This window comes from Chanos chanos, chromosome 6, assembly GCF_902362185.1.
Source record: "Chanos chanos chromosome 6, fChaCha1.1, whole genome shotgun sequence".
In the NCBI taxonomy this organism is placed as follows: domain Eukaryota; kingdom Metazoa; phylum Chordata; class Actinopteri; order Gonorynchiformes; family Chanidae; genus Chanos; species Chanos chanos.
This window is the reverse complement of record NC_044500.1, coordinates 46915706-46932281: the sequence shown is the minus strand read 5'-3', so window position 1 is coordinate 46932281 and position 16576 is coordinate 46915706. Positions and strand designations below refer to the sequence as shown.

General features: G+C 40.4%; 1 protein-coding gene across 1 annotated transcript; it reads left to right on the top strand.

The window, feature by feature from the left end:
- Positions 1–951: 951 nt before the first annotated feature.
- On the top strand, positions 952–14806 carry slc6a11a (solute carrier family 6 member 11a). Its single transcript, XM_030778442.1, has 15 exons — positions 952–1010; positions 2736–2896; positions 4404–4538; positions 7081–7221; positions 9033–9120; positions 9698–9830; positions 10003–10137; positions 10686–10789; positions 11216–11340; positions 11935–12047; positions 12162–12299; positions 12586–12688; positions 13022–13122; positions 14161–14331; positions 14690–14806. Exons 1-15 carry the CDS (start codon positions 952–954, stop codon positions 14804–14806), a joined length of 1824 nt encoding a protein of 607 aa, XP_030634302.1.
- Positions 14807–16576: the final 1770 nt, after the last annotated feature.

Here is a 16576-nt window from a genome sequence, read left to right as displayed (position 1 = left end):
TTGGAAGGGGTAAAAACTCTTATTGGGCCTTTCCATGAATGATGTTCTAAACAAGACTTGATCTTTTTTTCTGACAGATTTGATTGATCACAACCACTGTGACAGAGTGGGGTTGTATGACTGCTGACCATGGTTCCTGGAACATGAACTTGCATCACTGTTATATCTCACTTCTGTGACCAGGTGACGTGAAACAAACAGCTTTCAAAAGTACATCACGTTTTATGTCTCCTCAGTCTGTAAAACTCTTGGTTTTAAAACTAAGTCTGTTTCTCGCGTCACTAGATTATTATCAGTCACCCTGTCTAGCTCACCAGTTTTGCTTGGAACGAGTGTAACATTCTGTTCTGAGAGACAAGGTCCATTATCCCTAAAAACTAAAACACAGGAGATACTAGTACCATATTCCATAAACCAATTCCAACTTTACAGATAATGCCTTGAGCTGTCTCAGATCCTCTGTATAAGAGTGTGTTTCAATGTGAAGAAATGGTTTTACTCTTCACGTCACTGACTGAAACTTTATTTATTTTTTAAATTTTTTATTTGAGCACTTCAAAAGAACTTTTAAAATGGCTGGTGAATGAAGAGCGGACAAAAGAGAAATGGAATAGGCTTTACTGGATCAGGTGCGCTATATTTCTCGCGCAGCTGGGCAAGAGCAGAAGACCAACGGAAAAAGTGAGAGATGAAAGACAGTGCCACGGGCATATGGGTACACACAAACACAGAGACAAAGCTCGGCTCATTTTATGATAAGTAAGGGAAATGTACACGAAAGTACAGACAATATTATTTTGTTATTATTTGTAAGACAGATGAAAATACCCTTGCCGTATAACAAATATTGGTAAATATAGTCCCAATATGATATTTTTGGCACCCCTGGAATACAGTGCTTTATATAACAATGCCATTTTGTTCTGCTGTGTTAATAATCAGTGCACTACGATGCAATCCTACAGCGGTTTTTCCCAGTTTGGCAACCCAGTCCGCGTGGCCTCCATGCCGTACCGTGTTGTACGTCTCCGCTCTGCACCCGCACAGCTAACCCAGCTGATCAGCTAATTGTCAAAATAAGGGGGGAGAGTAAGGGGTAGAGAGGAGGAGAGGAGACGACTTAGAGACACTGCATGACTGTCTTGTATTATTCCGAAATGAGCTCAGTCTCAAATCAAGATCCGTTCACAGTTTACCTGCGGCTCTGTCGTTCGTTCTCCAGTGTCTCTCAGCATTATTTCACAAGCTTTTCCAAAGATGATAAAACTATTGTCATTGGTTAGCGTACTTACTGCAGGGACAGAGGATGCCTGTTGAGTCTTGAGTTAGATCTTTATCGAACGTGCCTGTGAACATGCTATGGAATGCGACAAACGATAACGCATAAGAAATTGAGAATACTGAGTTACGACCGTAGAACTGAGGAGCAACCGGTCACCTCCACGCCTTTGTCGGCTGTCTTACCCTCAGCCCCGCTATAAAAACTACAGCAACAAAAACAACTCAGTATCTTCGCTAATAACAGAGGAGTTCCTGCGGCGATGCTCGAACAGACGTTTAAACTATCGCTTCCATAGGTATTATGGGCTAATAAATGTAAAATGCGCGGTAGTCTTGCATATCTAACGTTCAGTTGTCCGGCAGTGTATAAAAACTACATCTGTCGGTTTGGCTGTGTAGCAGTGAACGCATCTCATTACAAAGTTTCCCTCACCCTGTCAAAAACAAACAAACAAACAAACAAACAAAAACCCAGCAATGAAAACCCATAACGAGTTTAAATGTTCGAGAAGCTCAGCAGGGTATTCCAGGTTTCGAGAAAAGTCTGAGTTAGTTAAACCTCCTAATAGAAGAGCCCTACGGCTTCATTCTCTTAGCAAAACTAAGCCATAGGGCTCTTCTATTAGGAGGTTTACTACTTGTTCTGAGTTAACTAATTCAGAGTTTTCACTAAACCCACTTTCTGGAATATCCCCAGGTAGTCTACCTAGATCTCAAATCCATATGATTGGCAGGTGCATGTGACCTGCTGCTGGCAAGGAGGTTGAGCCAGATTTTTTCATAGACTGTCTTTCATACCAAAGAAAACTGAGGTAATTAGTTATGTGACTTTTACAGACGGATGTCAGTACAAACATTCTGAGGAATCAAGAGCAAGCAGAAATGGGTAACAGAGCACTTGCCTTTACGTAGATAAACTGCTTGATTAACTCAGGTAAATATGATCACAATAGTTTCATTTATGTATATTAATCTTATTACTGATATGTGAAATTCTGCCTTATTGTTTCTCAGCTCTGTTGATTTTATAGTAATAGATTCCTTCCCTTGAAAACATTATTAAAATTTATTTGAGAAAATGAATACACTCCATAAGGAGGAGCTAGTTTGAATGTTAGTCTCAGCAAGTCATATAATTCCTAGGGAAGCCAATGGGAGTCACAGAAGTTGCAAAACAAATCCTCAAGAACAACACTCTAGAACAACATCCTCTTGTCAGGTTGCTTACCAAGGTGCAAATTCCTTTTTCAAAAATACTGAGGAGAACCAGAACTAATAGCCTCAATGGGCTGCAAGTTGACACTTCTCTGGGTTCCCCTTCAGGCTAAAGGAGGCTGGCAACAGTCCAGAACTCTCACACATAAAAGCAGTGACCAGTAGTCCTGCCAAACACACACTGATATTCAGGATCTGGAGGTATTCTCTCAGACTTGGCTCTCCTCACTGCGACACAGGATGGCAGGTCCTCACAGCGCAGCACAGCACTCGGCTCAACGTCCCAAAGAACGGGGCCAGTGGGCAAACAAAGTCGAGTTTCTTCTGACTGTAGCTGGCGCTATTATTGGACTAGGAAATGTCTGGAGGTTTCCGTATCTGTGCTACAAGAATGGTGGAGGTAAAGGCATGTTTCACGTGCTCTCTTTTATGTACTTCAACTTTTTTTTTTTTCGTTTGTTTTGTTTTAATCGAATCTGCATGTAATAATTACAGACGTTTTTTTTAGTGCTTTTCTTCACAGCTACACTCTGTTTCTGAAGTGATGACATGCTTAAAGAATGATGCACTGTCTGATTCCATATTGTGAAATCTTTGTTCTTTTCCAAACCGTGTTGTATGTTGCCAAAAACTGAAAAGTGTTGCCCTAGCATCTCTGGAAATCAAACGTTTTTTTTTTTAGTCATTTTAACGTTTTTTTTTTAGTCATTTTTGCTGATTCTGTTGTCAGACGTGTATAAACTGAAAGGTGGTTTTCATTTGTTTGTCACATGCTGGTGGCGCTTAATCGTGTTTATTTCCAAACAGCCAACAAGGAGTCTGCTGTGCAGAGATGGAAAAACAAAAAAACAAAAAAACCATGATGGACACTAAGTGCTTTAGTCTGAATACTTAAGCATGCCTCTGAATAACATGGGCTTTTCTCTTATTCTGCAATTCATCAGCCCTGTTTTGTCTTGGGCATTTTGTTTTGTTCTAGTTGTGTGACTTTGGACAGAGGCAGAGTAGAGATGTTTGGGTGGATGGAAGGCTAAGTTGAGCTCAAGATTAGAACCATAACCCAAAGTTTTTGTTTTCTCTAACCTTGGACTAGAGATACTGACTCAGAGTCTCAGGAAACTCCATCAACGCATTGCTGAAAATGTAACTTAAAGCTGTAAGCTAAAGTCTTACTAACAAGTGCATGCACATGAACAGTATTTCTTTACACACACACACACACACACACACAAAATACAAAAATGTACACAATGCACAGTAATGAATTACTGCATGTATAGACAGCTAGATATCTGTCTAACATTCGCACATCCAACACCATTCACTAACTGACTGGTTGCACCTTAGGGGACAGTCAAGGGACATGACTTATCACTGTAAATTCATGTTGAAACACAGCAAATAGCTCTGTTTATACCTCTAATGCAGTAAGTTGTTTTGTTTTGTTTTGTTTAGTTTTTTGGGTTTTTTTTTGCAGAGGCTTCATCTAATTGAAAAGCAGTGGGTGTTGTATGCCAGCACTGTAGTTGCAATGTGATCAATACCAATGTGCGTGATTTTCTCAACTCAGAAATCACGCAAGCGTATGAGGCAAAGGCAAATTTCATCTGCCGACCTTCTGTCCACACGTTAGCTGGAATCACACGTGCAAACATTTTATGACGCATTTTATACATGATCACAAACTGCAAAAATCCAAACGAAGCATACTCAATCAATATCTCATTACCATTAAAAAACAAACAAACAAACAAACAAACAAACAAACAAACAAAAACTAAGAAGCTAACTTCACCTGCAGTGGGGTCATCTCTGCCAGCTCATTTAGCGGCGGAAATGTACGGAGAAGAAGGTTCTGTTTTTTCCCGCCGTCTCTTTTAACGGGTCGTCGCTCTGTTCATGTACAGGAGCGTTTTTTGTGCCATACCTGCTGTACCTGGTGACATGTGGGATTCCGCTGTTTGTGCTGGAGACATCCCTGGGCCAGTACACCAGCCAAGGAGGCATTACCTGCTGGAGGAAAATCTGCCCACTGTTCGAGGGTCAGTATCTATGCACTGTTTTTAGAACAGGGTATAATCTTATCATCTGTTCTATGAATCAGTCTCATTTATGTGTTTTATTTTAACAAGGCTTAAATCTTCTTTCCCTCTCCCTTTTCTTTTCTTTTTTTGCCGCACAAGACTGTTTTTTTTTTTGCGTTTTAAATGAAAAATATCGGATAAAACTTATGTTAAAACGCACTGACAGAGAAGACAGAAAACAGTTTATAGTGAATGCTCATTAAAACTTGGCTAAAAGTCTCCTCTTTCGTACAAGTATTCAGCTCTTCTACTGAGGTTATAGAGACATATATAATTTTATTACTGTTGCCTTGCACTTTTGTTGGAGGCTTGGAGTAAGTGGCCGTGATGATGTAAACATGGCTATACGTGATGAGAAAATGAGGCATTCAGTCATCATTTCTACAGCAAACTGACTTTCATATTAGCTCCAACTGAAAGCAGGGAAACAGACCCACCTGTCTTGTGTAAAAGTGACAGTGGACTGAACATAGTGAATGAGAGACTGTGTCTTGTCCTCACCCAACCAAGTATCAAGAAATAAACAAAGCAACGCATCATTCGTAACCTGATATGATATTTGTAAAAAATCATGACACATTCCAGATATGATCAATTGCATAGTTTCAGTCACGTCACTGAAAATAGTGCACTTTCCCAGCACGTACCTGAACGTTAGCTGTAATAGGTGCAGGTTTTTCAGGCAGACAAACATGCACATGCATGTGGCACTGGGTATATTTCCATCACGTCAAAAATGTCACATTTGCAGAAGGGTATTTCATGTTCTCTCAAACATCACCCATTTCTGTTTTTTTTCCCATTTTTTCTGTTTTTTTCCTACTAATGCAGTCTTTGCATGTATTAACTGTTTAGGTTTTTCATTTTTCTTTCTTCTTTAAGACCTATTAGAGGACAGAATTACGAATCGCAGTTTTTGATTCTCCAGAAGAAAGATTCCCCCAAGGTTTCAGACTGGTCAGTCTAAGGTTACCTGACTGATGTGAAAGTGCTCCGGTTGACCTGGTCATTCTACAATGCCCTAAATCCTTCGAATCACAGTCCTCACGAGCTCTGGAGGGCTCAGAATGGATGGGAATGATTAGGAGTACATCATGTAGATACTGATACCTCTGCGGGGATGGGCGATATGACGATATTGTACCGTGAGCACTATGCCGCTTTAATTTCGTCCACAATGTATCCACGCAGAGATATTGACAGTATCGTGAGACAGAGCTGCTGTACATTTCACTTCTAACCGGGCAGCGCCGACAGCGCACACCTACCCAGACATATTTACACCGTAGCTTTTGCTATTGCTCCGGACTGACGCCACGGAACACGAACTCGCCCCGCCCAACACCAATAAACCAACAGAATGTCAAATTGCACGTGGTACTTTTAAAATTATAATACTTCTTTGACGTATCTTTTTTCCCCTCCCCTGTCTGAAAAAGAAGATCTGATTCCAAAAATAGGTTTCACTTGTGTAGGCCTAAGTGGTTTAAATTTGCCAAATCTGACTGGCATCAATCCACTGTGTTTTGCAAACTCTGCAAAGACACTTTGCACAATGGCTTGCAACAGATCCAATCTTTTTAGCCTCTGTAAATGAAAACACAAGAAACAGCGGAGAGTCTAACCATGCGTGTATCTCATCCAAGTGCATCATCCACAGCCGCAGTTTCACCCACACGATTAGAGGCAATAACAAATAAATGCTGAAATAGATAAATGCTAATTAAGTGCCCCTCACCGAAGCAACAACAGAGTCCCTCATCTGATCAGAGAGTCCCTCATCTGGAGAGAGGTGACAGATGCGGTCATTTTTTTTTACCTACCAAAGACGTGGTCTCAGTTAAAACAACTGAAAACCAGGGCTTCGGAAGACGCATGCAGGCTGTAGATTCGCGCTATGATAAAGTCAGCCGCAAATATTTTTGAAACACTGCCATTCCACTGCTTTTTTTTTGTTATGAAAAGAGATTCATGGTAAAGTCCAGGATTCGGATTGGGAGGGTCTTACCTCCCCTAAATAAGACTTGGACCCCCACCAAAAGAGGCAAAAACAGCAGTTGGGGGGATGGGGGGGGGGGGGGGGGGTTGAAACATTTACATATCCTATGTTGTATAGCCCTGCAGAAAATGTTGAACCCCTGGATTGTCGTTGTATTATTCACACTCTGGTCAAATCGTTCACCAGGTTTGAGGCTCACCATCCGTTTCATTTATGATTCGAAACTGCATGGCCAATCTGCAAACAACCAGTCATTCTTTTACTTGTACTTTCAATACCCTTATGAGCCGTGTTTTCATATAGGGATAGATTTTCTTGAAAGGGTGCAATTGAAGTTGGCTACACTAAATGATGTCCAGCTTGGTTGCAGCCTACTTTACAGTAAATTGTTTATAAAAACCGTGATAAATATCGTCAATCACGATACTGAATAAAAAATACTGTGCTACGATATTTTGGCTGCATCGCTCAGCCCTACACCTCTAATATTGTCTCCACCAGGTATGGGATACGCCAGCCAGTTAATTATCATCTACGGAAGCATCACCTACATCGTCATAATGGCGTGGGCTTTTCTCTACCTCATATCTTCATTCAGTTATGAGCTGCCCTGGGCCACCTGTAAGAACTCCTGGAACACAGGTAATGCCCAAAAGATGTGCATGTGTGTAACCTCTACAATTATGAAAACGTGCTCATCATTGCACACTTGTAGTGTCACAGATGCTGTTTCTATAATGTATTGATCCCCTCAGAATAAATATATTTACATGTAAAAAATACTGGAAGAACATTTCTTCATCACTCAACCTGAGTCTACTGTTCTATTTATCTGTTTGTAAATATGCCTTTTGATTTGTACACATGTTGTAAATGTTTTACCAAGTATTATCTATTAGAGTGTAACGAAAGAAGACTGATGAGTGAAGTCAAGCCTGTTTTTTTCCATGCATATGCTGTATTTCCTAGCAGACACTTGCTGTTTTGGTCAGGCATTTATGAACCAATTTCTAGACTTTGTGGAAGTGAGAGGATGCTTCTTTTAAAGTTTTTCATGCTTTGCTATGCGGTTGGACGGATGGAGGTCATGACCCACGCGTGTCAGTGTCTTGTGTGAAACACATAAATTCGTGTCAAAAACATGAAAATCAGATAAGATGCATGTACAAAGCATGTACGCCTGAGTGATCTGTTTGGTGATTCAGGGCAGGTATTCTAATTACAGAGCTCTGTGTATACTCCACCAAGAGCGGCTCAATTACTGAGAGGCCCCTGCGACAGAAAAAAATGATTATTAAAATTTTGCTTAATCTGGACGATTTGTAAAATGAAAAGACAAACTTTGATCTGGGCTGTTCGGTTGTTGTTGTTGTTGTTGTTGTTGTTGTTTAAACATGGATCTTATGTAAGGTAATATTTGAATAAAAAGGGAATAAAAAACAGACTGTGCAGAGGACTTCAGCAGGATCTAGAGTGCCATGCCGTTGTATTTTTTTGGGGTGAAATCTAGCCACGTAAAGCCTACTGTGCCTCATGAAACATTGACATGTGGATAACTGTCAATATTTAACATACTCAGTAGGGAAATGTTCAAATTTGACATTTATGTAATGAAATATAATTACATATTTGATATTTATTAGCAACCACTTTGTCTCCTTTGAATGGTCTCATTTAGAGTAATCAGAATGGATGTCATTCAAAAATGCTTCCAGGTCGTAAATTTTATAACTTTTCTCGTGGCAGTTAATGCAGTTGCGAAATGAAGGTGTTGCGACTTAGGCGTCGAATATTGACATTTTCCCAAATATCAGCATTTGACATCTTTATGACATTGAGCTGGGAGACCGTCATCTCTCGCAAAATGTTAACTGTTACAGAGGTGTTAAGTAGAGCAATTTTACACAGGGAATCGGTTTACAGATAAGCTTGTTCAGACTTGTACAGCACTGAGTAAGTGGCTTTTTGCCCTTGCTCCATCGGGAAAAACCATCCTGTAATATGATGCAGATTTGAATTTTGTAAGAGCTTAAATGCCGCAGAGAGTTGCTTACCAAGTTTGCTTCAACTGTAGCGTATGCTGTCATCGTTTACCCTATTTGTAATTATTAATAACACAACACAGTGAGTGTTAGAAAGCAAAGGAACCATCCTGTCAGATGTTCTGTGTTAAAAAGTGCACAACACAAAGAACAAGATTTAAAGATCAAATGTAAACACCTTCTTGGGGTTTTTTTTTGCTTTTTAACTAACATTTTCATGTGTCAGACACTACTCTGTTAATAAAACATGCTATTGCTGTTTCATATTGTTGTAATAATATCACCACTAAGATGTTATGAAGCTCGTAAGATAATAATCTTCAGAAAGCCGTTGCAAATACCTTTATGTCTGCTAATTTCCTGCTCCTTAGACATACAGTCTGTCTTTTTTTTTTCATCTCTGTTTTTCAGATTCTTGTCAAATCCTTGGCAGGACTAATGGCACAGAGGAACTGCCCAATCTTCTTAATGCTTCTTCTTCTGTTATGGAGTTTTGGCGGTAAGTTCAAAATGATCACCTCGCTTATTGATTCCATCAACTGTGTTCCCAGAGAAACATCAATGTTAATAAGACATTTTATTGAAATAGAAATCAGTTTGAATGTTTAACATGAATGTTAATAAGACATTTCACTGAGAGAGAAATCAGTTTGAATATTTAACATGAATGTTAATAAGACTTCACTGGGATAGAAATCAGTTTTTGTTAATAAGAGTTTTCACTGAGATATTAAATCAGTTTGAATATTTAACGTGAATGTTAATAAGACATTTCACTGAGATATTAAATCAGTTTGAATATTTTCTGCCACTGAGATGAATTAGGTTACAGGGTATTTCTGAGTGTGAGCAAGAAAGCAAAACATTCATTGTAAAGTTGTAAAGTTTAGGTAAAGTTGAATTTCAGTGGTATTCTTTCTTTCTGTCTTTCTTCCTTCCTTTCTCTCTCTTTCTTTCTTTCTTTCTTTCTTTTTTATGATCCCATAGTTTAATATGAAGCCTAAAATCCATTCGTCCGATTTTATTCTTCACTGCGTCAGGTCGGTAACAGTTTGTGCACCGTTTCTCTGTTCTAGCCGCAGGGTTCTCAGGTTGTCCAGCGGGATAGAGAATCTGGGCAGCGTGCAGTGGGATCTGGCTCTGCTTTTGCTCCTGGTCTGGATCATAGTGTACTTCTGCATCTGGAAAGGAGTCAGGTCCACTGGCAAAGTATGGACTCCATTACCCAGAATAGACAAAATGCCGCTGTGCACCACGAACACCAAAAAATGTAACAAAAAAAATCTGACAGTACTTTGAAGCGAGGCCTATTGTCCTGTGAAATCAGACGAGTAAAGCCTCTCTCTTAACACCTTTTATTGCTTTGTGATGAAATTTTCAGGCGGCCTACTTCACGGCTACCTTCCCATACGTTATACTGTTGGTATTGCTACTGAGGGGAGTGACTTTGCCTGGGGCCACGGACGGTATCCGTTTCTACATGTATCCCAACATAACACGGCTGGCTGATCCACAGGTATAATTTACATTTACACTCACGTCACATTTACTTAGCTGACGCTTTTATCCAAAGCAACTTACAAGTGGGTGGGGGGGGGGGGGGGATAATTCAAGCTACAGTATAGTGAGAGACCTATGAGTAAGGACTAAGGACTACATCTATTCAGTTGGGCTAATGTTCCTTGGAGGAACGCAATGGGTGAGAAGGAGCATAAGCCCTTCTGAAGCCTGGTGCCATGATCTGATTTGTTCGTACAAAAACATTTGGCTTTTTAGAGGTAAATTGTATAAAATAAGCAACATCACTGTACAATGTTGAGTCATTTTTAGTTATACAAATACAGCTGAAATATACCTAAATTTTACTCTTGCCCCTTGACGAGCGTGGGGTAAAAGTGCGCTAAAAGGTGCATAGGGTAAGCGCTCTAATGACCAGAAATGTTTGCTGGAGTAGACAGAAAACGAAATTGTGGTTTGGGTGAGCAGAAACTTGCTGTGCAGTGAATGTTATCTGTCATGTCACCAATGAATGATTTATGTTAATCTTGTGTTGCTGTGTGGAAGGTTTGGATGGATGCTGGGACCCAGATTTTCTACTCGTATGCCATATGCCTGGGTTATCTCACGTCACTTGGCAGCTACAACAAATACAACAACAACTGTTACAGGTGAGTGCATTAGAGTTTCAAACTTAGCTGACGTCAAGTGTCTGCTATTGAAGTCATATTTCGTACCAAACCATCGAGAAAAGAAGATGACCTGCAAGTTTCATTTTGATGACTTTTTTTTTTTCTTTTGGCAGCAAACACATAAACAAATACCTTTAAATAAACAAATAAATAAAGCGAAAGGTTCGATCATGAAAGTGGTGTGGATTAATTTTTTGACAAACAGCACTCGTTTATGACAAACATGAAAAATGAAGCTATTTCCTCAGTCTGCCTTTTTTTGCATCTTTTTTACACATCTTACTAACCTGTTAATTACACTATTAATGCTGTGTGTTAAGATCATAGTAAAATGAGTACATACCAGGTAAATATTGATGAGTAATGTGTCAATACTTTTTTTGTTTCATCTTTTCTTCGCTGCAGAGATTCTTTCCACCTGTGCCTGTTGAACAGTGGCACCAGCTTTGTGTCTGGATTTGCCATTTTTTCTGTGCTGGGACACATGGCCAAGACACAGGGTGTGGACATTTCTCTGGTGGCCGAGTCTGGTAAGCCCAAAAAATGCCTGCGGGAATTTTCTACTGCTGACCGTACCTATATTTGTACTCTTAATTAAGATTTTTTTTTTTTTTTTTTTTTTGTGATCATTCCTGTCGCCTGATGTCATCAGATTATTCTGATCCATGGAACATAATGGAACCTCCATTTAGAGTCAGCCTTGGACTTTCTCCTCGGACATTTTAAACCGAGAACATAGTATAGCCATTGATTCAATGTAAAAGAGGACACTTTGAACTGGAAGAGGATTTACAAACTACTTTTAGAGTGAAAGACCTCAAAGTTTCTCGCTAAGGGTTGATTGGTCAGTCTCTGATACTGATCACACACATGAATCAGATTCAGAAAATGGAAGCAGCTCTTTTTCAGTCTCAAAAATGAAATGCGAAAATGAGTTTTGGTTTTTGATCGAACCTTTAGAGTCTTTCAATCCAAAGTGTGTTTTACAAGTCAGTAGCGGTCCTTTGGGCTCCTTCAGAGAGGCTGCTCTAAGGCAGTTCCCAGGGGTGTGCACTGTAGACGTAGCCCAGTAGACTATTTCTTTAAGCAGGCTATCTTGTGTCCACGCTCCCCCCTCCCTGCAGGTCCAGGGCTGGTATTCATTGTGTACCCTCAGGCCGTGAACCTGCTACCCTTCCCCCAGCTCTGGTCTGTGTGTTTCTTCAGCATGATCATCCTTCTGGGCTTGGACAGTCAGGTCAGCTCCTCATCTGGACCTCCTCTTCATCTTAATCCTAATCTCTGTCTGTTCTGCCTCCTCTCTCCCCTTCCCCGTTCCCATGTGGACTGTCCTCTCTCTATGTGTCACCAGTTTGTGGGGCTGGAGAGCCTCATGACCTCTGTGACGGACGTGTTTCCGGACATGCTCAGACGAGGTTATCGTAGGGAACTGCTCCTGCTGATGCTCTGCTCCTGCTCTTTCCTACTGGGCCTCTTCTCTGTGACTGAGGTGAGATTCTGTACTGCTCAGGTGAGATTTTGTACCGCTCAGTTGAACTGAGCTCAGATCAGTTCAGTCTGATTTGATATGATACAATATGATACGATACGATACGATACGATACGGTACGATACGATACGCTAGGATATGATTTACTTTAGTTCAGGTCAACTTGATTCAGTTCAATTCAGTAATTTAAGTTAATGATTTTGTTCTTTTAAGCATTAATTTTTAATTTTAGCTGAGTGGAACAATACTTTGTTTGAAGTCCACTAAAGACTTGTTCCCTCTCCAGGGCGGTCTCTATATCATGCAGCTTTTTGACCACTATGTGTGCAGTGGTGCCACTCTCCTGTTCCTAGCCATATGTCAGGCTGTGGCCATCGCCTGGGTCTATGGTAAGTAAGTATACCGAGATGACTGCTAAACAACTGGTCCCGTTCTAATACTCCTAACACGATTAATGGCTCTATAAGTTGTATGTGCAAGCTCCCATCATTTTATATGTCAGATGTCATGCACATGCATGCCAAATACAATTGTAAAAACAGTAAATAGTGTTTTGATTTTGAAACACTGCGTGTTCACTCAACACAGCTGTTACGGTTCACTACTGCAGTAGTTTATATGTAAATACTGACATATGCAGTAAGTGACACTGGATAGGATGCAGTGTCAGTGTGTGCATGGCATTGAATGTGTGTATTCAAATAGAGATGTCTCTGTCTAAGGTGCTGATCGCTTCTTTGACAATATCGAGGACATGATTGGCTACCGGCCTTGGCCTTTTGTCAAGTACTGCTGGCTGTATGCAACTCCCAGCATTTGCCTGGTAAGTCTGTAATCCGTCCAGCCAGCACGCAGAGCTTGCCAAGTTAATGTGGGTGAAAGCAGAGCCAGATCAAATAAAAAGCTGAAGCATTTGAATGACTGGAGCCTGTCCCGATGCACTTACATAACTCCTTTTACTTTGCTGCATTTTCTCCTGAAAGCACAGAAATTCTAACAGGATTCAGTATGTTTAAAAAAAAGGAGCAACCTCGTGAAATGGAGACCTTACAGACCCCTCATGGAAACTGCCACTTATCCTGTTCAATACGAGAGCAAGGAGTGTAAGGAAAGGCAGCGTCAAAATTAGAAAATTAGAAATGGACCAACGCGTTGTAACATTTCAAATGCTTATTTGACTAAGCCACTATGGACGGCTGTCATGTGATTTGAGTTGGGCATTCAGTCTGTCTCTCCTAGGGTGTCTTGTGCAGTTTGTGTTGCCTTGGGCCATAGGTGCCGATTTTACTTTTTTTTCCTGGTGGGTGCTTGGAACCGAACGCTGTAAGCTTTAAACTGTGCAAAGATTGACATACCACCATACATGTCATGTAAATGTAAATGTAAATGTAAATCTCTGTGATCGCACACACATACACACACCGTGAACAGTGAGCAGTGAATTTGTCCTCTGCATTTAACCCATCCAACACACTGGTAGTGAACACACACACAGTAACGTTTCCAGAGTAGTCACAAAGTTAAAAAATTCACGGAACATAGCATCGTTTCCCAGTGGGTGCGCGAGGTTCCGAGCACCGACGGAATCGGCGCCTGTGCCTTAAGCTGCGTGTTCTCGGATTGCCACATGCCACATGCCAACTGGCTGGAGTTTTGGCACCCGTGTCAGCAAGTAAAGGGCCAGTCAGATTTGGGTGACAGACAGCTCTTTATCTAGCCGGGGATGATGGCACATCGCCGAGAAGAACTGCTCCAAATGGAGAAACGGGCTGTTATTATAAAACCGAAAGAGCTTCTTCACTTGATCTGATTAAATTTGACATAACTGGTCTTTTTTTTTTTTTTTTTTTTTTTTATTCAGGGAACTTTTATCTTCTCGTTGGTCAAGTACAGTCCTTTGAAATTCAACAACACATATATGTATCCGTGGTGGGCGTATGGGCTTGGCTGGTTCCTTACTGGTTCTTCGCTGTCTCTCATCCCCATCACCATGATCTACAAATTATACATAGGCAAAGGCACCTTCATGGAGGTAGGAACTCAAAGCATGAAAATCTATTCAGTCAATTAGTCCACTCCGGTTTTTTAACAGTCATGTTTAGGATCCCAGGTGAATTCAGAAGACAATAAATGTGCAATTGTTTATTGTTTTTTTTTTACGTGAGAATTTTTTTTTTTTTTTAATTAACATTAAATCGTTGAATTAAACTCAGAAGTCAATGTTAACTTAAACTCTACCAGACCGAGCTGGAGGCTGTACTTTTAAGAAACAACTATTTCACTAATGAATTCAGAGATGTTGATTTGTGTGTATGTGTGCGTGTGTGTGTGCGCGTGTGTGTGTGTGTGTGTGTGCGTGCGTGTGCGCGTGTGCATGCGTGTGTGTGCAGCGCCTACAGGTGCTGTGTTCACCTGCCTCTGACCTTCCTGGGGCTGATAGACAGCTAAATCAACTCTACCCATTGTCACACCCTAAGGAGGAGGAGAAATGCATTCAAAGCCCATAGAACACAATCACCATTCAGAACTGTCTCCTGGCTCCATTCTCACTGCCACAGCCTGGAGTGTAGTTCCAAACATACCACACCCCCCCCCCCCCCCCCCCCCTCCTCCTAAACACCCTCCCCCCTCCCCAACACCCCCCTCCCCTTTTTGAATTGTTGTAATTTCTTTACTTTGCTTTTTTGTCTGTTTGTTTTGTATTCTTTTCTTTTTTTTGTAGAGTACATATGACATCATCAAGGTGATTATTTTCAAATGTTTGTCATCATCTTGATACTTTTTATATGTTTATACTGAATGAGATGTACCCCATTGTTTCTTAGTAAGCATTCCATAGATTACAATAGCATGGACGTAGAAATTAGTTGAACTTTTAGAGGAAAAGTTACCTATTTTATATTTAAGCACTTTTTTTTAACAAAATGATAACATTTTGCATGCATGTTTTGATATTCTAAAAAATACAAATATAAAAATAATGAAAAAAAAAACCCATACGTTTTTATAAAGAAAAAAAAATCATGTTGCTCTCACCTGTGTTTTATTAGATGATTATGTGCGTGTTTTCTGCTGCTTACAAACAAAAACAAAAACAAAACAAAACAAAACACACAAACAAACAAACAAGCAAACATGTTGTTGTGACTTTAACCATTTTCTTTAACCATCATGTTTGACCCATCATCATCATCATCATCATCAGTTCTGTAAAATACTCACGGTTTTTCCGCTTTCGCTGGGGTCCTGCTCCCCTAACCCCAGCGAGTGTCGAGGGGCGCTGGGCAGACTGTATGTTTTTAAGTTACTGGTATATATGAACATATATGACCACACAGTGCTACTGCTTACAAAAAACCCCCGAAACAAAACACACAAACAAACAAACAAACAAACATGTTGTTGTGACTTTAACCATTTTCTTTAACCATCATCTTTGACCCATCATCATCATCATCTTCATCATCATCAGTTCTGAAAAATACTCACGGTTTTTCCGCTTTCGCTGGGGTCCTGCTCTCCTAACCCCAGCGAGTGTCGAGGGGCACTGGGCAGACTGTATGTTTTTAAGTTACTGGTATATATGAACATATATGACCACACAGAGCTACTGCTTACAAAAAAACCCCAAAACAAAACACACAAACAAACAAACAAGCAAACAAGCAAACATGTTGTTGTGACTTTAACCATCATGTTTGACCCCATCATCATCATCATCATCATCATCATCGGTTCTGTAAAATCGGAGGCCTCTAAACAACTAAACGGTGTACCACAACAGGGCTCGTCGCCTGTACTTCAAACCTCAACAGGAATTACTCGGAATGTGTGCGTTATGTCATTCTTTCCTTTTAGGGATTTTCTCATGTTTCATAGTATTTTATATTTATATAAAAATATAACGAATAACCATGATAACTGTTTTGCTCTGCCCTGTGTGCTGCTGATTCATTCCCAGCCTATAATTTGTCTTGTCCGGAACAGTCAGTGGCTGCACAGGCATCTCCTGACAAAGCACGTCACCCCATGATAGAAGCTGAGGATATGGGTGTGTAATTCTAACTTGAGCGTGTGCCAAGCCCTGTCTGTGCTCTTACACAGCCATGCCTGCATGTAGTGTATGACCTGACATGAACTTTGGCAGCTGCATGGCGATTTTTAGCAAGAGAAGACGGATATCTCACGTGATTAAAACACCCTTTTTTTTTTTTCTTTTTGTGTTAAATCTCACGTGTTGTGGAGAATTGATATGTTCTGCATTTAAGGAAATTACA

Excerpts from the sequence above, each read along its gene's own strand:
- slc6a11a (XM_030778442.1), top strand. The coding sequence starts at position 952 with ATGCAATCCTACAGCGGTTTTTCCCAGTTTGGCAACCCAGTCCGCGTG. Across the intron at positions 10,138-10,685 it reads CACGGCTGGCTGATCCACAG|GTTTGGATGGATGCTGGGAC; the intron begins GTATAATTTACA and ends GCTGTGTGGAAG. Across the intron at positions 12,300-12,585 it reads GCCTCTTCTCTGTGACTGAG|GGCGGTCTCTATATCATGCA; the intron begins GTGAGATTCTGT and ends TTCCCTCTCCAG.